The 27,120-nt window shown below is 44.5% G+C and overlaps 1 protein-coding gene across 2 annotated transcripts in view; it reads left to right on the top strand.

Moving 5' to 3' along the window:
• The first annotated feature begins 74 nt into the window (after positions 1-74).
• LOC117503046 (ena/VASP-like protein) overlaps positions 75-27,120 on the top strand; it is a 35,039-nt gene continuing 7,993 nt past the window's right edge. For both annotated transcript variants that reach the window (XM_034162206.1, XM_034162205.1), the window contains exons 1-3: positions 75-193; positions 25,274-25,442; positions 26,126-26,303. In XM_034162206.1, coding sequence (XP_034018097.1) covers positions 99-193; positions 25,274-25,442; positions 26,126-26,303 — 442 coding nt within the window. In that variant the 5' untranslated portion in view covers positions 75-98. The remainder of the gene's footprint in view (positions 194-25,273; positions 25,443-26,125; positions 26,304-27,120) is intronic.

The following is a 27,120-nucleotide window of genomic DNA, read 5'->3' as shown; positions in this document are numbered from 1 at the left end:
CTGTCAGTGAGGAAATTCTAGATTGGCGAAGGTGACCACACCAGAAGACAAAGCAGCTGAGACAAAGACTTTTTAAAAAATTTTTGTAATCAGGCACCATGGATGTCAACCTACAGTCTCACCGATTCTACTTCCCCCAGATCTACTGTGCAGAACCGGGGGCTCAACCGCAGCTCACAGAGTTCAAAGTCAGGTAGGCGACAAGATGTAGGAATGCTCAGAAAGGTGGAGTCCATTTGTTGTAGTCGCTATCGTCTGCCTTGTAGCTTTGTCTGACAATTTCATAATAACACCAGAACAGATCACCAGCTGCTGCTGCAGCACAGGAGGCATTTCTGTGTATGATGAGCGGCACTAGAAGCCCTTGCAGGGGGATGGTACTGCATGCTAATGTGCAGAAAGTGTAAAGGTTCCTGGGGGAAGCAGCGAGCAATAATGGCCTACAAGGCGTTTGCCAAGTTCAGACGGAGGAGGTAACAGTGCTGCAGTTCTGTTGTATTTGCTCCCCAGGCTCTGTGGCCTGGTGCCGCCTGCCTCTGTGACTCTTTGTTCTGTGTTTGTGATCTGTGCTCCCTCTCTTTCTTGTCTTGCGACTCTTCTGCAATGAACAGTGCGAGCGCTCAGGGTGCCTTGTTGCATCCACAGCCGACGCCTGCCGTCATGGTTGCAGAGCACTTTAGAACGCATGCTCAGATAAGCAACAGCTTCCCTGCTCTTTGTCTGTTTGAAATGTGATTGTGCTGCCGAGCCGTTTCATTCAATTTCATTTTGCCATGCAAAAACTCAGACCTGATGCTGTTTGGGGCTGCAGCAAATGATTATTTTGATTAATGATTAATCTGTTATTTTATTTACAAATTGATTCATCGATAATCTGTAAAATGTCAGAAAATGGTTGTATACTCGTATGACTGATTTCTCAGAACCCTTAGAAGATTCTTGCAAGTTACTTAGTTTTTCTTCTGAACCAAAAGTTAAAAACCACCAAGTATTTTTTTGTTTTGGCAGCTACATATCGCCAGTATAAATCCAACTTTGACTTTGCACATTCCTCTTGGTCTGACACCACAATGCCATGCCATTTTCCATCATCATGTGGTTTCAAGCTGGGTGAATATTTTCACGTCTGCTGTTTATAGTCTCGTTATGTGTTGCAGGTTCGACGCACCTCAACATCTTAATTTTAAGGCGAAGCAAGAAAATAATTACCCCAAGATATCAAGAGTTGAGGACGAGCATGCACACCCAAGTTTGCTTGGTGGTGTTTCAAGTTGCACCTGACCATCTGGAGCCAGGGGCGAGCGAATAAAACCTTCCTGAGTGGCTTGGGAAGATGCAGCGCTCGGAAGAGCTTTTTGGGGAAATCAGCTGAGGTGTGCTCGGCCTATTACGCCGCCAAACTCTGCCTGGTGTAAGAGTAGCTTTGCCATCAACCATGTTGGGATTTGTACATCCTGGGACCACCTGTAGACACAGCTGTAGATTTTAACTACATCCTCAAAATGGAGCAATTTTGAGTTTGTCTTGCTCAAGGACACAGACAGACAGAAAGGAGTAACAGATTTAATGTCCTCACCCTTTGGTTGGAGGATAAAAACTCTACCACTGAGCCAAATCACATAGGGAAAATTAAAAGCAGTCTGAGCCATCTGCTCTTAGACGGACTGTTTTTAGTTTTAACTGATTAAAGCCACTTTCTGTTATTAGGGGCCATTTAAATTCAATTTAGAAGATCAGTTCTTAAAGAACTACTGTTGTTCAACTGACTATTTGGAGAAAGTATTTTTCTTTCCACCTCAAGCTTTACTTAGGCCTTTTTGGGCTTGTATGTACATGCATTATTTTGAGATCTTCTGGTAATCTGCTGTGTGATATATTTGTCAATTCCTCCTCTAACAGCTCTGATTAGTGCAGCTTTCAGAGTTTCCGCCACACTAAGAAGCTTTGAGCGTGGCCGGGGCTCCCTGCTGCAGCAGCTTTATTATGTGGCTGCAGTGTGTCACTGTCACGGCCTTGAAGTATTCACTGATGGCACCAAAGGAGTCTTGAGATCTTTCGCTCCTGGTGGGCACAGCACCACTTCAGAAAACCTACTGGTTCAACTACAGTGAGGGGGGGGGAAATCATATCGTTAGAAAGAACTACTGTCTGCCAAAACTGGAGAAAATTGCATGATAAAATAGGGAAGAAGGATGGAAGACTGAAGTGGTGATTGAGGAGAAAGGTGGAGCCAGTGTGAGTTTCACAAAAGAAACAGGTTTGAGGGTGGGGTTTTGGTTTGGCACATTGTGGAGGAGAAATATTAGCGCCATCTTGGAATCTATAGTCACTGAAGGGAACTCGCCCAGTACAGCCAGATAACCATGGCAACCAGCAGTGGTCCATCCTTTAGAAGCACATATAGAAACAGAATATGTATGTAGTCAAATACACACATACATGCATACGTGATTATTCAGTGTGAAATATTAACTGAATGGAGAGAAGAAGAAATGAAACCTCCTACAGATGCTCTGAAGTTGGTCTGTATTTAAAAATGTAAAAGAGCAAATATTACCAATTTTTCAATGCTATCAAGTTCTGTGTCACAATGAAAAAGTAAAAAAAAATTACAATATTGTGAACAAATTTTAAACATGGCACAATTGTTATTCTGCGCAATATAGTAGATGTTACTGTTGTTGCTAATTTTTTTTGATTGTTTGCGTTACTTTGTCAGACCAGATCACCTCAGTGTTTTGGAGGTTCTTTGGCCACAAAATTTAACAAGCAGCTGTGGCCTTGGTAACCACTGCACCTCAGTTGGAAGTGGTGCATTTGCATCCGTGGAAACCACACCTGATCCTAATCCACCATCATCCAGATATTAACTAACCATCTAGCAAGTGTCGGACGACAAAATATTATCAGTTATCGTTTATGGGTTGCCACGTTAACAACCTGGAGGTATGGACTCCACTGAATTTTAATGGATTCATGATTGGGATTTTCTAAAACATACGTATTAATCCTTTATGAATCACAAAGCAGTACACTCTTCGTACTTCATTTAAACTAATTGCTTAGATCTTAGAAGTTGACCAGAAATCCAAAGCTGTTGTTTCTGTTTTTAGCCAGTGGAGTGAGATTCTCAAGGGGTCAGATGTCCAAAACAGAGATAACGTTACAGATGAGTTTACCTCAAAGGGTTCCAAGTCAAATAGCAGGGATATGTGACTGTGATGTACCATTATTTAAAAAAGGAAAAAGGTTCATGTAGAAATGACTGGTCTTTTCTCCATTTTATGAACCTCATATTAAATCAAGATGTCTTTGGAATTTCTGACCTCCACCCATGAAACAATGAATAAAATTTCCCCCTCAGCTCATTCCTTTTCATGTAAATCTAAAAGCTGCTGTGTTGTAAAATGCTGCCTTGAGATGATGCACGTCTGTTTCTCTGGATTCCAACAGATCAATTGTCGGCATTATTTACTCAGTGTTCTGTATTCTGACAGATTAATGGCAGCTTCTGCTACCCATGTCAAATATAACGATGCAAGAGAAGGTACTGTTGGGACTGTGTGAATATTCTGGGTCATTGAAGTCACAAATATGTGTTACTTTGCAAATAGCAAGCGTGTCTGATAAAATGTTTGCCATTAAAATGTCATTTTCAAATGACAGTTTTAGATGCAGACGAGATCACTTAACCTAATGCCTTCAGCAAATGCTCAGCTGTTAAACCTCATGCAAACATTTGTGCGTCTTTGTGGGAAGCTGCACAGTAGCAGCAGTTAAATGGAGTCAAGGGAAGAGAGAGCACAGCCTCAGGCCACCGCCTCACCCTTCTCTCCCTCTGTTCCCCTTCTCACATCCACTCCTGTTGTCTTTTTGTCTTTGAGACCGTTTCAAAACTGTCATAACAACCTGGCTAGTGGCACCCCATGAAATTTGATTAAGACCCCTGTTTTTAGCTAATGTGATTAACGTTTCACCTGCAATCTTCTCTTTGCTGGGGACCTTTTCTCCCTGTGCCAAATGTAGATGCGTGCATTTTTTTTTAAGCTCCCTTCGTGGTGGCTGACTGATTCTCAGATCTCTTTCATGTCTCTGTAGCTTTTTCTGGCTTGCAACTAGACATACCAAATCATTTCCTGCCATTTCTTCCTTGTTGTAAAGGTGGACATTCAAATAAGGCATTGCCACCATGTAAGACATTTATCAGTTAGAGGTTATATAGAGTGCCAGGCTGTGGCAACACCGGAGGGCCACCCCGCATTGTTTTTGGGGCTAATTAATACACCCTGTGAGGGTGGAGTGCATTAATTTTTTCCCTCAAAATTGTACTCACAACACCCCATAATGACAACATGAAAAGTGTTTTTGCAAATTTATTAAAAATAAAAACTAAGAAGTCACATGTACCTAAGTATCCACATCCTTTGCTCAGTACTTTGTTGATGCACCTTTGGCGGCAATTACAGCCTCACATCTTCTTGAATATGAAGCCACAAGCTTGGCAGTTTTGCCCATTCCTCTTTGCAGCACCTCTCAAGCTCCATCAGGTTAGATGGGGAGCGTCGGTGCACAGCCGTTTTTGAGATCTCTTCAGAGATGTTCAGATTCAGGTCTGGGCTCTGGCTGGGCCACTCAAGGACATTCACAGAGTTGTCCTGAAGCCACTCTTTTGATATCTTGGCTGTGTGCTTGGGGTTATTGTCCTGCTGAAAGATGAACCATCACCCCAGTCTGAGGTTAAGGGCGCTCTGGAGCAGGTTTTCATCCAGGATGTCTCAGTACATTGCTACATTCATCTTTCCCTCAATCCTGACTAGTCTCCCAGTTCCTGCTGCTGAAAAACATCTCCACAGCATGATGCTGCTACCACCATGCTTCACTGTAGGGATGGTGCCTGGTTTCCTCCAAACTTGATAAGATAAAACTTTATTGTCCATAAAACGGAAAATTGACTTACATAAACTGCCGATGCCCCAAGGCATTCACACCAAAGAGTTCAATCTTTGTCTCATCAGACCAAAGAATTTTGTTTCTTATGGTCTGAGAGTCCTTCAGATGCCTTTAGGCAAACTCCAAGTGGGCTGCCATGTGCCTTTTACTAAGGAGTGGCTTCTGTCTGGCCACTCTACCATACAGACCTGATTGGTGGATTGCTGCAGAGATGGTTGTCCTTCTGGAAGGTTCTCCTCTGTAAACAGAGGAATGCTGGACCTCTGACATAGTGACCATCGGGTTCTTGGTCACCTCCTTGAATAAGGCGCAATCGCTCAGTTTAGACAGGCGGCCAGCTGTAGGAAGAGTTCTGGTGGATCCAAACTTCTTCCATTTATTTATTTATGGATGATGGAGGTCATTAGGACCTTCAAAGCAGCAGAAATGTTTCTGAGACTATCCTGTTTAGAGGCCTACGGACAATTCCTTTGACTTCATGCTTGGTTTGTGCTCTGACATGCACTGTCAACTGTGGGACCTTATATGTAGACAGATGTGCGCCTTTCTAAATCCTGTCCAATCAACTGATTTTAACCCAGGTGGACTCCAATTAAGCGGTAGAAACATCTCAAAGATGATCAGTGGAAACAGGATGCACCTTAGCTCAATTTTGAGCTTCATGGCAAAGGCTGTGAATACTTATGTACAGGTGATTTCTTAGTTGTTGTTGGGTTTTTTTTTTTTTTTTTTTTCAAATGAATTTGCAAAAATCTAAAGAAAAAAAAAACTTTTTCATATTGTCATTATGGGTTATTGTGTGTAGAATTTTGAGGGGAAAATTTTTATTTCATCCATTTTGAAAAAAGGCTGCAATATACAGTATGGAAAAAGTGCGGCGCTGGGAATACTTTCTGGATGCACTGTATTTCAATCATGCATGTTGAGATGGGCAAGAAGCCTTGTGAAAATGGGTGTCTTTGTCTTATTTCTTTATTTTATTTTTTAAATGGGTCACTGTTCAATCAGTGTTTTACAGTGTGAGGTTCTAAGTGCTAAGGCACCTTTTTTTGTAATAACCTTGTAGTTAAACTTGCTAATATGGGGGGAGGCATCATTACTTTCGGTCCACAGTAAGATCTATTAGACACCTTCAACTATGTCCATTCCACTTGTATCTGAGTCTATTTTTGCCCTGCTTTCTTGATTTAATGTGCAGTTTGACCACCTCAAACTCAACTTTAGGTTATTATTATTCTAATTATTTGTTAAGAATCATGAACCTGTTGGCACGCAGCCTTACTCACTCAGAAGCTAAAGCCAACAGGGTTTACAGTGGTGCTTCAATTGACTGTATACGTGGATGACCTGAGGCACTGGATGTTTTATTATACATTCTAACAAGCGCACGCTGAGCCGGGCTCAAAATTTCCACAATAAAGGAATTAGACAGGAATGTCTGGCTCCTTAATGGATGCCTTTGGTGCTACATGTGAAGTGTCCTTTAAGGCGAGAGCTGCACACGCCTTCAGGATTCAAGTCTCATCTGCAGGAACTGAATCACAGCTGTGTGTGGGGGTTACACCGAGTTCACAGCAGATTAACATGTTTGTTTGTGGCAGCAGTCTCATTGGGGCTCCATTGATCATGCATCTTCTCAGCTGATGCTTCTGTTATGTCGGAGGATTTAGACGTCTTTGCAAAGACAAAAAGCACCGAGTGAAGGCGTGGAAATATCACAGTTCTGACTCTCCTAATAGCAAGGTTACACACAGTTCTCACTTCATTGTTAATTATCCAGAATGAAGTTTTCTCTGAGACAATCAAGAATAATTTTGGGGTGAACCTCACGGTGACTGATGGAAGAATTCATCCAACATAAAACAGCATTTCACTTCCTGAGACGATGTGTACCACCCATTTTGCTGATGTTACATCTTGCTTTTATGACTTCGTAAATTAAATATGTGGCTCAAAACCACAATCACAAACACACACCACTTAAATTAATCTCAAGCCAGCGTTTTCTCATCCAACACCCTTAATAAGGCACGAGTTTATTGGCCCATTGTAAAACCTGAGAGTACCTGATCTTCCTGTTGCCCACACATTAAACCCCTCGATGTCTCTTTCCACTAGCCCAACAAGATTTGCTACCGCTGGGTCTTTTCGGTGTCTCAGCATTCCTGTTCCAGCTTGAGCAAACTCTTAAATTCTGGACGTGATCATGTGGAGCAGCAGTAAATAAAACCTCATCCCTGCAAGCTCTTCAGAAACCTTCAGACAGAATCAAACCAAAAATGCAGAAATGCTTCATGAACTGTTTGGACTGTTGGTGGTTCAGATCTGTATTTGTGATGGGCAAAGACCAAACCACTTAAATAATAACGTTTGCTCACTGTGTCTGTTGGAGGGGCTTCTGTTAGATCTTACTGTCCAAACAAGTTTGTGTTAAGAGCCAGTTAGTATAAAATAGATCAGAATTTCATTTGCAATGGTAATTTATAAATTACAACCAGTTTTCCATCCCCAATAAGATATTTCTGCACAATACGCATATCTACTGTGTCTTTTGTAAGACAGAACATTTGTGCTTTTCGGTGTTGTGTTTCTTCTCTGTAGGACAGAGTGATTGAGTGAACTTGAATTCCAAACAAAAACTTGTAAACCAACTGGAGGTCATTTATTTTTAGATTTTTTTCCATTTTAAGTCGGACTTTTTGGTTTATACTTTGAATTATCTGTTTTGAAGGTTTGCTGTCATTGTAGACCCATTTTTCTCTCTCCTGTTGCTTCTGCTTCTTCTTGCTCTTCCTGCCTCACATTTTTCCACCTCCTCTTCCCCCACCACCCGCTTTTTAACCACCAAACCTCAAATACGCAAGCAGACAAGCTGCTTATGTAACCAGTCTGCAAGCCATCCTGACAGTTTACGTTTCTGGACCATTTTTCACAGGAACATGGATAAACATGGTTCCAGGCTCGTTGTGATTTATATATATATATATATATATATAATTATATATATATATATATATATATATTATATATAATTTTTTTTTTTTTGACCCACAGACAGATACATGTGCATGCACACACACACACACACTGCAAGTTATATTCAGTAATAGCTGACCACTGATTTATAGTCTGCAAACATGTGGATGGTAACATTACATTTTTGTGTCAGATGTTTAAATTAGAGTCCTTTCAAAGGCCATTGCCTTCATGATTGTTCAACCACAAAACAGTGGCCTTTTGCTGTGATTCAGCTTGAATGTTTCTGAAGGAGTGCCTCTTATAAACATCTTGCAGCAGTTTATACAGTATTTTTATTGGTTTGATGAGTTCAAAGTTACATTTAAACAAATGAACCCACTTGAATGTTGTCCAGCTAAAATCCAGGGGCATAGCTAGGATTTTGAGGCGTGGGGGGGGGAGATCAGCCGTTTGAGCTTTAAGCAATTATATTTTTGAAAAAAATAGTCCTTTTTTAAAATTATATATTTAAAACACTTAATTAGATTTTTGCATCAGATTCAGTGGCTTCTGAACATCAAACAGCTGGGTTTTCTTGGACACAAGATCTCCTATTTATGAACATATTTTAACTTGCTCAGTAAGGATGGATATTGTTAGGATCCTGGTGTTATCGCTGACAGATGACAAACATTTAGTGTGATGTGGTGCTGATGGTTTGCTATCACTCCTACAGCTTGACTCGCCTCATGTTTTCTCTCTCCTGCTGGAGCATATTATTTTCTCACTTTTTTCACGCGCCAGCGAGCTGTACTTTCACCGATTCCACAGTGGGCCGAATTTGAGCATCTTCACTGACGCACTCTGACAGCTGATGAATGTTTAGACTTTCATTTGGGAGCGAAATTAATAGCATTTAACTAAAGTAGCTCATCATGTTGCCAACTGGCCCCAGCGGTTGGATTGCAGTGACAGTTTTAGTGCAGTTTATCTCATTTTCTCTGAATTTCTGAGCTTTAGCTCCAGTTCAGGCTCATCGCTAATGTTGTTCTGCACTGGCACGCTTATAAATGTTTAAGCTGTCAGTTGTTCTTCTGTTTTATAGCACAGCTTTGATGTTTCATTCAGTTGATGCTCATAGGCACGCACAGTACGAGTCTAAATACACAGACACATCCTGCATGCATGCATGCATGCATACAAGAGGTTTCATTGTGCAGTATTTTTGGCTGGTTTTCAGATTGGGGATTCTCCATCATTTTCCTGGTGTCGCCCAAAACAGAGAGCATTTTGTTGAAGAGTTGGGAAAAAAGACAAACAGTTTGTGGTGAGAATTGTTCTGCCAGCTAACGCTTGGGATTTGGCTGTTCCTCCTCAGCAGCTGGCTTCAGCACACAAAGATACTTTCTGTCACCCTGTCTTATCCTCTTTCATCACTACCGAACCACCACATAAAAAATATATATATCTCTCTCCATGCCTTCAAGGTGATCGAATATTTTGACTTGGCAGTCGTGATTTGCACCCGCTAATTCATAAAAGATGATGGGCGATAGTGACAAACAGGATGAAGGTGATGAAGCTTGGAGCACGTGTTAGTCGAGGCTTTGTGTTGTAGTCTGCAGAAACATCAGGCGGTAACGTTAGCCAAGTATGATGGAGCTAAATCTTAGTCTGGAGTCTCAAGGTCACTGCTGCAGTGTGTGTGGTGATCGTATCGAGGTGAAGTGAACAACTGTTGTTTTTGCTAATGAGCACAACAAACCTCAAAGGAGAATGATTTGGTTTGCAAATAAGCCACAGCATGCTTGCGCCAGTTTCATCAGCATGCATCAAACTGTCACCTTTAAAGATCCTAGAGAAAACATCCATTATTCCAGAATAAAATAAAAGGCATCAGAGGGCAGCACACTCTGCACGCCATGATGTAAATATACTCGTACATGTGCCTGTAGTTGTGTTTATGAGTATGTAAGACTTTGTTATAACGACCAATCAATCAGGAATATTTTGCTGATCGATATATGCCTTAGAACATCCATCTAGGCTTATTGGTTGTTAAGATATACAAAAAGATGCTTGTCAGACAATGTTTTCCTTGAGTTTTCACCAAACTAAAACCTATTCACCTCTAGATGGCTATCTAAATAATATTCCCACCAAGTTTGAAAGAAATCTGTCCAGTCAGTTTTTAGTTATCTTGTCCACAGTCTCACACACTCATGACAGTGAAAACGATACCCTTTTTATTGCGCTTTGCTAACATGCAGGAAAAAAAACTGGGTTTTCTGTGCTTGGCAAAATAAATAAATAAAAATAAAAGATGTACATTGAAGCATTAAGCGATGACAGTGGTGGTTCCAGGTACGTGGGAGGGGTGGTTTCAGATCAGAAATATTGTAGCTAAAATGTCAAGTCGCCATGTCTGGGAGTACACAAAGGTGCTGCAGGTTGCTGTATTCACCACACCATGGGACCACCATTGTTTATGGATGGCAACCACCCAGGCAAAGAACCAATCCATCTCCACCTCTTTAAAGTAATTGCAGTAGTAATCTGTTGCAAAAGATGAAACATGGGTGTCCCCTTGGCCGTTTCTATCCCCTGGTGTCCTCAAAGCTGAGGCATCTACATATGGATCATGACCAATATGTCTGATGGCTAAAAAAAAAGTTGTCACTTACGTTCCCTCCCCACGCAAGTGATATGCCTCATCTGCGTCTCACTAAGTAACTGCTTGTGTTACATCAAGTCATTCCAGCGATAACCAAGAATCCTCTGATGAGACTTGATATTTCTGTGAAGGCTTTCAGTTGTCCAAGTGGTTTCCATAGTAGAGAAGCTTGAATCTTCAACTAGACTGGGTTGCTTGACGCGAGGACGTTTCACTTCAAAGCGCAGAAGCTTCCTCAGCTAAAATTCTTGCTCTGGTAGTCTGACTTCTGTCTTGAGAGAAAGAGTTCTCTCTCTCAAGACAGAAGTCAGACTACCAGAGCAAGAATTTTAGCTGAGGAAGCTTCTGCGCTTTGAAGTGAAACGTCCTCGCGTCAAGCAACCCAGTCCAGTCGAAGATTCAAGCTTCTCTACTAAAGACATTGTGTTGTTGCCTTAAGTTACTGGTTAGTGTCCAACTACAAGTAACTAAGATGGGAAGCACCAGAACCCTAAAGACGTGGAGTTTGTTCTCCTACAAAGGTATCATCATCATCCAACACCTTTGTCCATCGATCTTATGACTTCAGACAAGTAGATTTCTCGTTTCCACACTCTGTGTGAGAGTAATGTGCTGCTGTCTTCCATTATGAAGGGGATGGTGGGGAAGCTGTCTGCAGCCTTATCTCATCATCGAAAGAAGAAACTACAGCAGAGCATCAAGGGTCCTGTCATTGGAGGGTGGCTCATGCAGGACCATCTTCCACAGTGATTAAATATTATTTATAAAAGAGAGATGTCAGGTCTCTAGTCCATAATTCTGCCGCTGTACACCACCGCGCTCAAATAACACTTGGTTTTACAAACCTAAAGATGCATTTTGTAGCCTCTGTTTTATATCTGAATAGCATCACACACAGTGGAAATGTGAATGCTCTGGTCTTTCTGGACACGGTTCACTTTGTCTTCCCCCACTGACTTGTTATCGGAAGGGTTACTGTGTATTAACATCTTGCACTGGCTTCAGTAGCATCTCTGCACAGGCTAATCCATCAAATCAGCTGAGGATATTTTGATCTCCTGATGGCAGCTGCTGCAGCCTGCTGTCAGCATGTTGGTTCCAGCTCACCGTAAAACACAGAACGAGAGGGTAAATTTATGCAAAGCAGGTGGTTGATAAATGGGAAATTTTATTTTTGCATCCGATGCAGAAACTCAAAGCTCTTCACAGTGTTGCCTCATATTTACATGTTCATCCATACACCATGCAAGGCTCTCCACTGCAGACTGAGAGAAAATTGGGGATTAGGGAATTTGCTCAAGGGCACCTTACTGATTATCCTGTATAACAGAGAGTTCCACAGAGGATCCTCTGCTCATAAGCCCACCATTCTAACCTCTAGACCTTCTATCATCATATCTAGTATGCGCTTTTCACTGTTTCTCTGTTTGTGAACAGCCTGTAACCCACAAAATTTCATTATGAATTTTTTTACAGAGTATTCAAATCCTGATATGCAAGAACTGATTCCGTTTTCAGTGTCATAGGTCAAAGTCTGGAAAAATCTTGGAAAATTGGAAAAATTACTATCCTTTAAAACTGAACAAATTTTTAAAAATTCATAACTGTCAGAAAAGATCAGCTTTCTTCATATTTGAGAGCGTTCTGTAGGATTGTATCCTGTATCAACTGACAAAGTTTGATCTCGATCTAATCCAGATACAGATTTTGTGGCAATTTAAATTTAACATTGAAAACCCCATATAATGTATATTTTACATTATATCTTGAACAAACGTGCCCCAATCACTCTCATATTTGAAACTGAGGTGCAGACTGGCACTCACTATCACCCGACAAAGTTTGATCCAGATCTGATCCGGATTGTAGATTTTGTGGACATTTGAATTTAATATTGAAAAGCCATTTTGCATTTTATCTCAGTCAAAAGTGCCTCAGTAACTCCCATTTGTAACGATGAGGTGTAAACTAGCACTCTCAATGAACAGTTTGATCCACATCTGTTACATATTACGGATTTAGGCAATTGCAGATTTGATTTTATCATTGAAAAGCACTTTTGATCTATATTTTTTGAGCTTATGAAATGCCACTTCTAACCAGACTTACACCTTGAAATTTTTTCAAAGGTAAAAATTTGTGGTAAAAATTTAAGTATTGTGAGGATTACACATACATTTAGGTTAATTTATGTCAGTCAACAGCCATAATTCAAGAATGGTTGTTAAGACACTTTATATTCAGAATATTGTAGTTTGACACTATCACATATTGATAAGCTAATTTAAAGAATAACGACGTGCAAACGTTTTTTTTTTTTTAACTGTTAAATTTCAGATGTCTGAACCTTGTGGTGACTTGTATGGTTGCACTGTCTGCAAATTTAGTCAGTGACCACAAATTGTGCTGGTTTATGTTGTACATTAAACTGAAGTTTATTATTTATTTATTTGCTTAAACGTGAATGCAGCAAATATTGAGTGTGCATGTGAGCAGATTTGCATACAGATGTGTGTTTGGCAGTGTTCTATTATGGGAACGTGTCTCTGTTGTGAAGACACAAGAAACTGGAACACCACAGAAGTGTTAATGTTGTGATGTCTGCAGGCTCATGTAAGTTCTGCTGCCTGTCTGCAGTGTGGACGGAGGCTGAGCCCAACACGATGCCCACTGTCAACACTGATTACACTAAAACCTAGACCACGAGTGACATATGCAAACGCTCATAGCTAACTACTTAGAAAAGTGTGTTCACACGAGGCAGAGCAGCAGAGAAATCATATGGCTTGCACCCGGCACATTGTAACACAGGTGTCATTGCGCATTCAACGTGGTTGTCGTTTTCATGCTAGTGCACTTTTTCTGTCAATACCAATTACACTTGAGCTCATCTTGTGCATCCATGAGCATGAGGTGTAATGAGACACTGCAAAGGTGCGCTAATATCATCCGTCACCAGAAAGTATTTGCGCTTCTGACCACCAAAACCTGGTCTGAAGTCCAGAACTGTTTGTTTATTTAAAGGGTGGGACACTCGGAGGCACCTTACAGACCTATGATGGTGTGTTATGGCCACTGTCAGAAAAAATAAACTTGAGTGGATGGAGGAAGGAAAAAACTCATTTTAAAAGTCTACTGTTCAAGTGATGCAAGTGATAAATAATATGTTAATATGCAGTCATGTTTAAAGCTGTTGCATCAAGAATATGTACATTTTCCATTGTAATGATGTGTAGTTGAAAAGTTAACTGGTGTTGAAAACCTCGCCATCCTCTCACACACACACCAGCCCCTTTCCCCAACACACACATCGGCCATAATGCGCACAACAAAGTGAATTGAAAACAACCATTAAATGAAATAAAATTAAACACTCATGGTGAACAAAACTTCACTCGACTGCTTCAATGTGTCACCACAGGGAGCTTTGGTGGCCACTGTCTGCAGATTTTCTCTAACAGGTTGGTGCTAATCCATTAATGCGCCAGACATCTTACCACTTTTGCATTCCTGCTTTAAGGTGATGGCAGGTGCCACTCAGATAGGTTAATATTACGATTGAACTACAACACACCTATGAATAATGAAGTGGATAACCCAAATGCTTTGCACATAGTACCCCAGTTTGTGTGCCTGCACTATCACCATAAATGGATTTGCATTGTGCATTTACACCATGTGCCCTAGATCCTCGAGATGGGACCCATTAAGTCACGAATGCCAAAAATACACCCAAGATTCCCAATGGCTACTGCTACTAAGATTTTGGTTGTTAAGTGCCGGATTTGACATCGCACCGGTGGCTACGAATGCATTCATACTTCAGAGCATACAGGGGAAAAAAGGAAGAAAAAGGAGTATAATTCAGCTGCAGCAGTCCTGCAGCCATCAGTGTGATCCCATTTCTCCTGCAAAAATATCATTACCTTAGCAGTTCTTCTGCTAAATTTAACTTCCACCTCCGTCTCTCTTTTGGCAATGCATCAAAGAGAGTGATGATCATCAAAGTTCTAATTATGCTTCATGCTTCAGCATGTGATTTGTCTCTTATATAAGTGACACGTGTGCACTATTTGACCTAAATAGAAGGATTTTTCACTTAAGCTTTTATCAATGAGTTAAATTTAGTCATCTGACCGACGTGTTCATAAGCAGCTTGATCCCCATGTAAAAGATGCCCTCCAAACCCGCAGATCATAAAAATTCAAGGGTTTCTTCCCCTTTTTAAGATTGATGGTTCCACCAAATGTTACGGATATGGCTGACAAATTGGGAGTAAAAAATCTTCTTAAAATTAGACAAACGTCAGTGACAACGTAACCTCCTTGACAGAAGTAATGATGGACTGAAGTGACTCCGCGACATCCAGTATTTCTTTCCTCGCGGAGATGAAGCGTTTTCTCTGCTCTGTCAGTCAGCAACTGTTGCGCTTTTCATTATTCATCAGAGATGTGATTCTTACAGAGTGAATTTACAGCAGACATCCCAGAAATAGAAGCAGGGGAACAAATCATTTTGATGCTCCTGGTTAGAGAAGAGGTCCAGGTGTGAGCAGCTGCTTTCATCATCCAGCAGCGATGTGAGGACGCACCTGTCAACAGGAATAAATCTTTATAGTGACTTTACCATTTCGAACATTTCTTACATGGTATAAGCTTTCTGTTTCGTCCAATGTCGTTACATCTTCGTTTCTAAAATCAGTGTAGTATTCCAACCCCCGACCCACCCGCTGACCAACAGTGACAGAGGATACAGAAAAGTGCAACACTTATACCCATGTGGTAAAAAGCTGTGGAATTCAACACATCTACTGTGGACAGTCCCGTCTTTAAATCAGGTCTCTGCACCTCCAGTAGGGCTGGGACGATACACTTGTCTCTCGATACAATACGTATTACGATACATTCGACACTACAAATATTGCAATTATATAGGTTTTTTTAAGAAATTAAATAATACACTTCTAGAGGCTGTATGTCATAAGTCATACTTACAAAAGCAATGCAAATCATATTTTGGAGGGGTTTTTTGTTTGTTTTTTCCCCTTTTTTGTTTTTTCAGGATATTGCGTATTTGGTAATTAATAATCAAATCATTTTGTTAAGTCAACTGCAAACTCTGCTTGATGTAATGTGGTAAAAAATAAATAGTTTATTGGGGTGGGCCAATGTCTGCTTAATTGTTACAGCTACTTGGCCTCCACATGTTTGGCTAGCGTAGCCATCGTAAAATCAAATGTCGCAATATCATGAGTATCACAATTTTTCCCACCTTTAACCTCCAGCAATCCAGCGCCACCAACAGGTCAGATTCAGAAAGGTTTTTACAGATGCAACCTTTGCACTATATGGTATATTTTCACAAATTTTTACTATTGGGTATATCTGGTCAAGGAGAGTTCACTGATCCATTGATGTCAACTTCCGCCATATTGGATATCTATGAAAAAAATCTCACACCACACATTTTGTCCAGTTTCAAAGGATTCTGATGTTTTTTGTGTGATACTAAAACTAAGCATGATGTTTTGTGCATATTCCTATGAATTATCACGCACGTGCCCAATGCACATTTTGCGTTTAACCTCGAGATATCTACGTTAGCATGATGGATGAGTTGGTTCTTGATCGCTTTATGACCTATCTGACTTCTGTGACCCTTGTGACCTGTTAAAAAGGGTTATTTTGAACCATCCCCACAATAATCCATCAGTGCTTCCAGTTATCACTTTGATATCAGATGTATGTGCTCTCTAGACCTAAATCTTGGAGGAGTTACCACATGAGCTGTGACCCATGTGACCTCTGTGTAGGTCACATTCAAAGCCACATCACCAGAATGCGTACACCAGTTTGAAACACTTTAATCATATGAATGCTTTTACAGGTGGGGGACATCGCTTGTTTTCTCTGTCTCCACTTCCCAGTATGTAACCCTGCAAACTTTCCATGGTGTGGATGAATAATTCATCTTCTCATCACTGCAAAACCTCATTAATCTGACCTCTGACAACCACACAGAGCAATTAACACGTTCATGCAAAAGAACCTACAGCCTCACAGTACTTACAGCCATAAATCACACTGGGATTCATGCAGTAGGTTTCTTATATAAAAAATAAATATCATTTAAGTCATTTGAAATCTCAACAGTTTCTAGCTGCCTTGAGTTTAGACAACACGCTGATCATTTGCTTTTAAGTTCCTCGCAGTCAGCAGACTGAGAGCTGAGCATCAGAGAAGTGCTGCAGCAGATTGCTGATTCTGCATTGCTTTTTCATGCTTTTTGCTTCAGAAGATTGTGTTGAACCCAGTCGCTCATCATCGCCGCCTGTGATCAGCCTCTCGTGACATTCAGAGAGACAGAGGGTTGAAATTTTAATCGCTGTTCTTGGATCATAAATGTCAGGAGTGTGGGACTCAAGACAGGAGAGCAGAAGAGAGTTTGGTTTTAGGTTTTTTCCCCAAGAAGTGATTAGAAATTTCTGAGCAGCTCTCGAGATTTCCTCGTCTATATATTTATATATATCCCTGTAGACTCGACTGTTCTGCAGCATCCATTGGACAGGTTGAGGACAGCTCAAGCATGATTTCATTTTGAGTGTCTGAGTGCATGATGCTGTGTGTGTGTGTGGTGGGTGGGTGGGTGAATGATGCTGTTGAGGCAAATTCAAAAGGATCTGATTTATTGCATCCTGCAGATTTGTTGTGAATTTTTAACAGGTGTGGCGTGTAACATCCTGTGTCTGCATGTGTCTCATAACTGTCCGTCAGGAGAAACTTTTCTTGTTCCTCTCCGTCACAGCTGCCATCTTTCTTTATCTGCACTCACTCACTTCTTATCTGCTCCGGTCTCTTTTTTGCAGAAGAACCTCATTTATTTATGCTGCTAGGTTTTAGATGCCATTTTCAGCACCAGCTGCCTTTTTAAAAATTAACAGTGTCATCAAGTTAAATAAATAAATGAAAAACGTTGCCGCCCTGCTGGTTCTCTGGTTCATTCCAAGTGTGCATAGATCCAAGCTGCAAAGTGCTTCAACCTGGGATAAAGTTATTTTGTACCTCCTGCTTAAAATAAGTGTTCCTTATTCAGTTTGCTCATGGGTTCCTGGTCCTGTGTGCAAATGTTTTTAACAAGTGTTGAATTTTGATTTTAAAGAAAATGATGGAGAAAAATTGGATGATGATTGATTGATGATATGAAGAAAGCAGCAAGTTGATGCTGTCTCTACATTTTCAAGCTGGTTCTTCTCTGATTTTTCCTTCTGATGCGGTGATTTCACTCTGCCTCAGGTGTTGATCCACTAATTTTAATTTGGCAAGCAGGCGGATACAAATGGATCACTTCTTGTTACTCTCATTTGCAAGTCAGTTTTTCCCCTATGTTTCTTCTCTGCGCGTTTGTGTGTTTTCTTTCTGTGACCTGCAATGATTCAGCACATGTTTAAACCCCCTCTGAGAAGGTCATAAATGACCACTCTCAAAAAGGGGCATTGCCTGTAACACACGTCTGTGTCACTGTTTGGCACATCAGGACAATGATGGACTCTCAACCTGATTGTTAAGAACACCAACAGATGCTGGAAAAGCACTTGGATTAGATTGTTAATGTAACCCAAGATAAGACAGCTGAGTTATCTCAATGTGAAGAAACAGGCATTCTTTTGTTATGCTGTTAAGGCCCCCTGACACTTGTACGCACTTGCACACCTTGTGTCATGCAGGAGAGTAAACTCTTCTTTAACGGGTGTAGACTGAACGTGAGAGGCGCGTCGGCGCCTGTTTAAAAAAGGGTTATTAACATGACAAATAATTACCATTTTAGATGGCTCCAAATGCTTTCTCCAGCTCGTTCAGCCCGCGCAACAAAACAGCTCTGGCTGGTGTGCTCCTTTGTGCTTCAGGAAGTGATTAGACCTGTTTTCAACAGACAATTCACAGAGAAAATTATTAATCCATTACAAAATAATTATTTCATATACGCAGTATCCAGCACACAGCGCATGGCAACCAGTGGAACAAAGAACGACATCCAGCAGGGAACACAACGGGTGGGATCGTCACGACGACATGCGTGCATAAAAGTTGTGCAAGTGTCAGGGGGCCTTTATTTTTTCTTTCCTTGTTGTGTGGGCTGCCAGAAGAGGAGGGTACTGCTGGCCCACCACCAGAAGGCGCCCTGCCTGAAGTGCGGGCTTCAGGCACGAGAGGGCGCTGCCGCCTCAGGAACAAGCTGTGGTGACAGCTGTCACCCATCATCCGTGACAGCTGTCACTAATCAACACATCTGGTATAAAAGCAGGAAGACACCTCCACCAAACTGCCGAGATATCATCTTCATCTGAAGGTAATACTCTCAGCCCCTTTTGTGAGATCGATAAATCTATTATTGTGAGTGTTTGCAGGAGAACCGGTCGTTTTTGAGGAGGCTGTGCAAGACGGCACTCCGTTTCAGCTGAGACCGCTGCAACGCGCTGAGTGAGAGGTGGAGGTGGCATTCCCACCATTGTTACTGGGTGTTCACACACCCACCCTTTGACTGTCTTTTGCTTTCTGCCAGCAGTACCAGATCCGACACGCCGGGAAGGTGGCCACCTGGGGACTCCGGGACTTGGCGGCTCCAGTATTCCTCGGGTTCGGGTGGCGGTGGAAATCGTGTGGTTCCGGTTCGTTTCCAGACGGGCGTCTCCTATCGTCAAGCCTGCCCACACGACACCTTTTATTAATTGACTGTTGCACATTCTGATTCTGCTGTGTTTGGTTGTGACATTCACACCAGTAAAGTGTTATAATTTGACTCCTTCCATTGTCCGTTCATTTACGCCCCCTGTTGTGGGTCCGTGTCACTACACTTTCCCAACAGGATATCTCGGCCAGCGTCATGGACTCCGAGGGGCGTCACCAGGTTGTTGAACAACCAATGGGAGAGCAGGGAGCGCAGGCATCTGCAAGAGGCGTGATTGGTGAGCTACAGCATATTCTCACCGGCTCGAATGGATCAAATAGCCGAGCAAAACATCCTCCTGAACCGCAGGGTGGAGGCTCTCTCCGCGCAAGTGGCGGCGAGCGCTCAGGGCGCTGCTGCAGCTCCTCCTCCTGTCGATCCTGTGCTAGATATTAATGTTCCAGTGGTGGTCCAACAACCCCTCCCACCATCCCCTGAAGCATACATAAGCCCTCCTGAGCCATACGGAGGTTGTGTGGAGACGTGCGCGGACTTTCTTATGCAGTGTTCGCTCGTCTTCGCACAACGTCCCGTCATGTACGCGTCAGACGCAAGCAAATTAGCTTATGTGATCACTCTGCTTCGGGGAGAGGCACGCGCTTGGGCTACAGCGCTTTGGGAGCAAAATTCACGGCTCCTTCACACGTACACTGGGTTTGTGAGGGAGTTCAGAACTGTGTTTGATCACCCTAACAGGGGAGAGACCGCTTCAACTGTGCTGCTGTCGATGAGACAGGGACGCCGGAGCGCAGCCGCTTATGCAGTCGACTTCCGCATCGCGGCTGCGAGGTCCAGCTGGAATAACGCTGCGCTCCGCGCCGCCTTTGTAAACGGACTGTCGTCAGTCCTAAAGGAGCACCTAGTGGCCAAGGATGAACCGCGGGAATTAGATGGGCTTATTGATCTCGTTATACGGTTAGACAATCGGTTGGAGGAACGCCGTCGGGAACGAGACGAAGGACGTGGCCGGGCGCGCGCCGTCCCTCTTCCTTCCGGGTCCAAGAAGGGTCCGCCCTTCCCACGCTCCCTGGCCTCTACGTCCCGTGGGGCGACAGCTCCCCCTGTTGACGAAGCTATGGACATGAGCAGGGCCACATTTAGACCACCTAATAGACAGAGGAGGTTTCCACGCGGGGCGTGTTTTGTTTGTGGCTCAATGGAGCATCAATTGAGCGATTGCCCCGAACGGTTAAACACCAACGCCCGCCCCTAGAGACTGGGCTTAGGGTGGGCCAAAAACTTCACGTGGACACACACATATTGCCGCACGACTCCCAGTTACAATCCTTAGTGGGGATTTAACCCTTCAGGCCCCAGCACTGGTAGACACAGGGTCAGAAGGGAATCTGTTAGACAGCAGATGGGCCAGGGAGGTAGGGCTCCCTCTGGTGGCGCTACCTACACCATTGCAGGTGCGAGCACTAGATGGCACCCTACTCCCTTTACTCACACACAAGACACCACCAGTAACTCTGGTAGTGTCGGGGAATCATAGGGAGGAGATTGAGTTTTTTGTGACTCCTTCTACCTCCCGTGTGATTCTGGGGTTCCCCTGGATGTTGAAACACAATCCCCGGATTGATTGGCCGTCCGGGGTGGTGGTACAGTGGAGCGAAACCTGCCATCGGAGGTGTTTGGGATCCTCGGTTCCTCCCGGTTCCCAGGCGAAGGAGCAGGTCCAAGTACCCCCCAATCTGTCGGCGGTGCCGGTTGAGTACCACGATCTTGCTGACGTTTTTAGCAAGGATCGGGCACTCACTCTTCCCCCGCACCGTCCATATGATTGTGCCGTCGATTTGTTGCCAGGCGTGGAGTTCCTGTCCAGCAGGCTGTACAACCTCTCCCGACCTGAGCGCGAATCGATGGAGACCTACATCCGGGACTCCTTAGCTGCCGGGCTGATCCGTAACTCCACCTCTCCGATGGGAGCGGGTTTCTTTTTCGTGGGAAAAAAAGATGGCGGTCTTCGTCCATGCATTGATTATCGGGGGCTGAACGAGATCACGGTTCGCAACCGATACCCGTTGCCTTTGTTGGATTCAGTGTTCACCCCCCTTCATGGAGCCAAAATCTTCACAAAGTTGGATCTTAGGAACGCATACCACCTAGTTCGGATCCGGAAGGGAGACGAATGGAAGACGGCATTTAACACCCCGTTAGGTCATTTTGAGTACCTGGTCATGCCGTTCGGCCTCACTACGCCCCCGCGACGTTCCAAGCTTTGGTTAATGACGTCTTGCGGGACTTCCTGCACCAATTTGTCTTCGTATACCTGGATGATATACTCATCTTTTCTCCGGACCCTGAGACCCATGTGCGGCATGTACGTCAGGTCCTGCAGCGGTTGTTGGAGAACCGGTTGTTTGTGAAGGGCGAGAAGTGTGAGTTTCACCGCACTTCTTTGTCCTTCCTGGGGTTTATCATCTCCTCCAACTCCGTCGCCCCGGATCCGGCCAAGGTCGCAGCGGTGAGAGACTGGCCCCAACCGACAAGCCGTAGGAAGCTGCAACAGTTCCTCGGCTTCGCAAATTTCTACAGGAGGTTCATTAAGGGGTATAGTCAGGTTGTTAGCCCCCTGACGGCCCTGACCTCACCAAAAGTTCCCTTCACCTGGTCGAATCGGTGCGAAGCCGCGTTTAGGGAGTTGAAACGCCGGTTCTCGACTGCACCGGTCTTGGTGCAGCCCGATCCTGCTCGCCAGTTCGTGGTTGAAGTGGACGCCTCTGACTCGGGGATAGGAGCCGTGCTATCCCAGAGCGGAGAAACCGATAAGGTTCTTCACCTGTGTGCCTATTTTTCCCGCAGGTTGACCCCAGCAGAGCGGAACTATGACGTGGGCAATCGAGAGCTCCTTGCGGTGAAAGAGGCCCTTGAGGAGTGGAGACACCTGCTGGAGGGAGCGTCGGTGCCTTTCACGGTTTTCACTGACCACCGGAACCTGGAGTATATCAGGACCGCCAAGCGACTGAACCCCAGGCAAGCCCGCTGGTCACTGTTTTTCGGCCGTTTTGACTTCCGGATCACCTACCGCCCCGGGACCAAAAACCAAAGATCGGATGCCCTGTCCCGGGTGCATGAACAGGAAGTCAAGACCGAGCTGTCGGATCCACCGGAACCCATTCTCCCGGAGTCCACTATCGTGGCTGCTCTGACCTGGGACGTGGAGAAGACCGTCCGGGAGGCCCTGGCACGGAGCCCGGATCCCGGAACAGGACCGACGAACAGACTATACGTCCCACCAGAGGCCAGGGCTGCCGTCCTGGACTTCTGTCACGGGTCCAAACTCTCCTGCCACCCAGGGGTGCGTAGGACCGTGGCAGTGGTCCGGCAGCGCTTCTGGTGGGCGTCCCTGGAGACTGATGTCCGGGCTTACATCCAGGCCTGCACCACCTGCGCCAGGGGCAAGGCTGACCACCAGAAGGCACAGGGACTTCTACAGCCACTTCCTGTGCCTCACCGCCCCTGGTCCCACATCGGTCTGGATTTTGTCACGGGCCTCCCGCCGTCCCGGGGGCACACCACCATCCTCACGATAGTGGACCGTTTCTCCAAGGCGGCCCACTTCGTGGCCCTCCCGAAGCTCCCGTCGGCCCAGGAGACGGCGGATCTCCTCGTCCACCATGTTGTCCGGCTGCATGGGATACCAACAGACATCGTTTCGGATCGCGGTCCCCAGTTCTCCTCACAGGTGTGGAGAAGTTTCTGCCGGGAACTGGGGGCCACTGTAAGCCTCTCGTCTGGGTATCACCCGCAGACTAACGGACAGGTCGAACGGGCCAACCAGGAGTTGGAGCAGGCCCTCAGGTGCACGACCTCCGCACACCCGACGGCTTGGAGTGAACATCTGGCCTGGATCGAGTACGCTCATAACAGCCAGGTGTCCTCTGCCACCGGCCTCTCCCCATTCGAGGTGTGTCTGGGATACCAGCCCCCTTTGTTTCCTGTGGTGGAGGGAGAGGTCGGTGTGCCCTCGGTCCAGGCCCACCTGCGGAGATGCCGTCGGGTGTGGCGCACCGCCCGTTCGGCCTTGTTGAGGGCCCGGACGAGGGCTAAAGCCCATGCAGACCGTCGACGGTCCCCGGCCCCTACTTACCAGCCCGGGCAGGAGGTGTGGCTTTCCACCAAGGACATTCCCTCCAGGTCAAGTCCCCCAAATTGAAGGACCGCTTCATTGGACCCTTCCCCATCCTCAAGGTCCTCAGTCCTACCGCAGTGAGGCTCCAACTCCCGGCCTCACTGCGGATCCATCCGGTCTTTCATGTCTCCAGGGTAAAACCGCATCACACCTCACCCCTCTGTGCACCCGGTCCGGCGCCGCCTCCTGCCCGTATTATCGACGGGGAGCCGGCTTGGACAGTTCGCCGGCTTTTGGACGTCCGTCGAATGGGCCGGGGTTTCCAGTATTTGGTGGACTGGGAGGGGTATGGACCCGAAGAACGCTCCTGGGTGAAGAGGAGCTTCATCCTGGACCCGGCCCTCCTGGCCGATTTCTATCGTCGCCACCCGGACAAGCCTGGTCGGGCGCCAGGAGGCGCCCGTTGAGGGGGGGGGTCCTGTTGTGTGGGCTGCCAGAAGAGGAGGTACTGCTGGCCCACCACCAGAAGGCGCCCTGCCTGAAGTGCGGGCTTCAGGCACGAGAGGGCGCTGCCGCCTCAGGAACAAGCCGTGGTGACAGCTGTCACCCATCATCCGTGACAGCTGTCACTAATCAACACATCTGGTATAAAAGCAGGAAGACACCTCCACCAAACTGCCGAGATATCATCTTCATCTGGAGGTAATACTCTCAGCCCCTTTTGTGAGATCGATAAATCTATTATTGTGAGTGTTTGCAGGAGAACCGGTCGTTTTTCAGGAGGCTGTGCAAGACGGCGCTCCTTTTCAGCTGAGACCGCTGCAACGCGCTGAGTGAGAGGTGGAGGTGGCATTCCCACCATTGTTACTGGGTGTTCACACACCCACCCTTTGACTGTCTTTTGCTTTCTGCCAGCAGTACCAGATCCGACACGCCAGGAAGGTGGCCACCTGGGGACTCCGGGACTTGGCGGCTCCAGTATTCCTCGGGTTCGGGTGGCGTTGGAAATCGTGTGGTTCCGGTTCGTTTCCAGACGGGCGTCTCCTATCGTTGAGCCTGCCCACACGACACCTTTTATTAATTGACTGTTGCACATTCTGATTCTGCTGTGTTTGGTTGTGACATTCACACCAGTAAAGTGTTATAATTTGACTCCTTCCATTGTCCGTTCATTTACGCCCCCTGTTGTGGGTCCGTGTCACTACACTTTCCCAACATTCCTACTATTTTGATGATTCATGAAACACATGGTTCAGGAACACCAGACCACCACAGAAGCAAAAAATAAATCCTTTATTTTACTTTTAGGTGTTTGGTTATACAGCATAGCAAAGGGGGAAAAAAAATACAGAAACTTTCACCAGATTGCTTGAGTAGCTCTATTGGAAAAGAATGAAGCATTGTAGAATTAGTGATTTATTTATTTTAAATGGGGTATATTTTCTCTTCCTTTATTTTTGTAGCTGAAAAATGACTCTGCAGTGCAGTCTTTATAAAGTGCCATCTGGTCAGCATCGTTCTTTCTGCACCAAAAAGAATTCCATAATTGTTTACTTTCTTTTTGCAGCCACATCTTCCATTTTGGTGTTTTTGGTGTTTTACAATTTTTCAACATACAATGGTAACTTCAGATGCACCCAGGTGACAATTTATTCGGATAAATCTGACACGTTAAACCTGAGCACCTTAGAAAATGTGAAAAATGATGAACTGGACTGAAGCTAAATGAAGGTGTATTATATGCATGCCATGATTATCATATCATATGATTATCATAATCATTCCCAGAATGAGCACTAAATTAATTGATTTGTTGAACTGCATATTTAGGGTTTTGTTTTTTGTTTTGTTTTTTTTCTGCACATGCTGAACTCCGCCTGTTTTATTCCTAGCGAGCAGAGTATCTGCCAGGCGCGGGCCTCAGTCATGGTCTACGATGACACCAGTAAAAAGTGGGTGCCGATCAAACCCGGACAGCAGGGATTCAGCCGCATCAACATCTACCACAACACTGCCAACAACACCTTCAGAGTGGTGGGCGTCAAACTGCAGGACCAGCAGGTAATGTCCGCATGCTGCCATGTGGGGAAATCTCAGTGAATTTCATCCTGCAGCAGGAAGATTGCAACATACACAACATTCAAGCTGTTTGTGTTGGAACTGTAGTTCTTCTTTTTGAAGTAACACACAAAGCAACGCTGTAGGAGGATTTCCTGGAGAATACTTGTGGTAGGAAAGTATCAAGTACATGTTGGCTACTTTATGTTCAAATGCACAAGACCTGATGTAAAACAGACATGGGCAAGCCATTGAATTTCAAGGTCCAATCAGTGACATTTTAAACATTAATATTCCTGACATCAGTTATTTGGTGGTCTAATGGGGGTCCTGCACAGAAAATAAAGCAACACTCCCTCTGTGTGTGTTGTAATAAGAGCTTTTCTGTTCCTTGTTTTCATGAATTGGCCACACTTGCGCATTTAGTGCATGTGCCACATCATGCTGTGTATTGAAGATGCTGGAAAATAGCGACTTTCCAGGAATTACTCCCACTAACAAACTACGTTGCTTGGTAACGCCTTGCTGAATTAAATAAATAAATAAAACAAGTGGGGGGAGCTGGTAATTGAGATGCTGGTGCTTTAAGTGTGACATCTAGTGGCACAAAATAATTTATAGGACCTTTTTATTGAGAAAAATCAGTCAAATGTTTGCAGTTTTACGTTCACTGTCCTCTCTCACAGGTGGTTATCAACTACTCCATAGTGAAGGGTCTCAAGTATAACCAGGCCACCCCGACCTTCCACCAATGGCGGGATGCTAGACAGGTCTACGGCCTCAACTTTGCCAGCAAGGAGGAAGCCACCACGTTCTCTAATGCCATGCTCTTTGCCCTCAACGTCCTCAGCGCTCAGGATGGAGGTGAGCAGTCCCTCAGTGCACATTTTGCGCACTGTGAAGATGCTCAGAAAGCAAAGCCAGTGCTCTATAATGTTGCAGCAGCACAAATAAATGTTTAATTTGATTGTGGTGACTTCATTATAGTCATATGATAACTGGAAAACCAGAAATGCTGCATTTGCATAGTAGAAGCACATCAGTGCCTCTTCATTGTTCTGCATCTGTCTGGACTCCTGATAAGTGACACACGATCCTCATCAGACAATAACAGAATGACCTACAGTAAAGGTCGAGATCCCAATTTGTAATTACTTCTCAAACTGTACTGCACTGCTATTTTAAGACATATTTCTGTGGTTGATCCACAAAATACAGGCAGTGTTGTGCATGTGTGAGAGAAATGTATAAATATGGGAGAGACAAAATTTATTTCAATTTATTTTCATTTTTATAGCACCAAATCACAACAAAGTTGCCTCAAGGCGCTTCACACAAGTAAGGTCTAACCTTACCAACCCCCACAGCAAGCAGACAGGTGACAGTGGTAAGGAAAAACTCCCTCTGATGATTTGAGGAAGAAACCTCAAGCAGACCAGACTCAAAGGGGTGACCCTCTGCTTGGGCCATGCTACCGACACAATTTACAGAATAATTTACAAAACAAATACACAGGAAATTTTGCCAAGTCACAGGACGGGAGGGTTGCAGAAGTAGAGACCACACCCATCTCTGGATGGAGCCACACCTCAAACAGAGAGAAAAAAAACAGAATCAGGCATCAGAAAGACCACAAATACAGTATAATTTGTCAGCATTAATCAACAAGAAAAACAGAAGA

Source organism: Thalassophryne amazonica, chromosome 21, assembly GCF_902500255.1.
Source record: "Thalassophryne amazonica chromosome 21, fThaAma1.1, whole genome shotgun sequence".
NCBI classification, from domain to species: domain Eukaryota; kingdom Metazoa; phylum Chordata; class Actinopteri; order Batrachoidiformes; family Batrachoididae; genus Thalassophryne; species Thalassophryne amazonica.
Note: the sequence above shows the minus strand (reverse complement) of the source record. Positions and strands in the feature narration are given on the sequence as shown.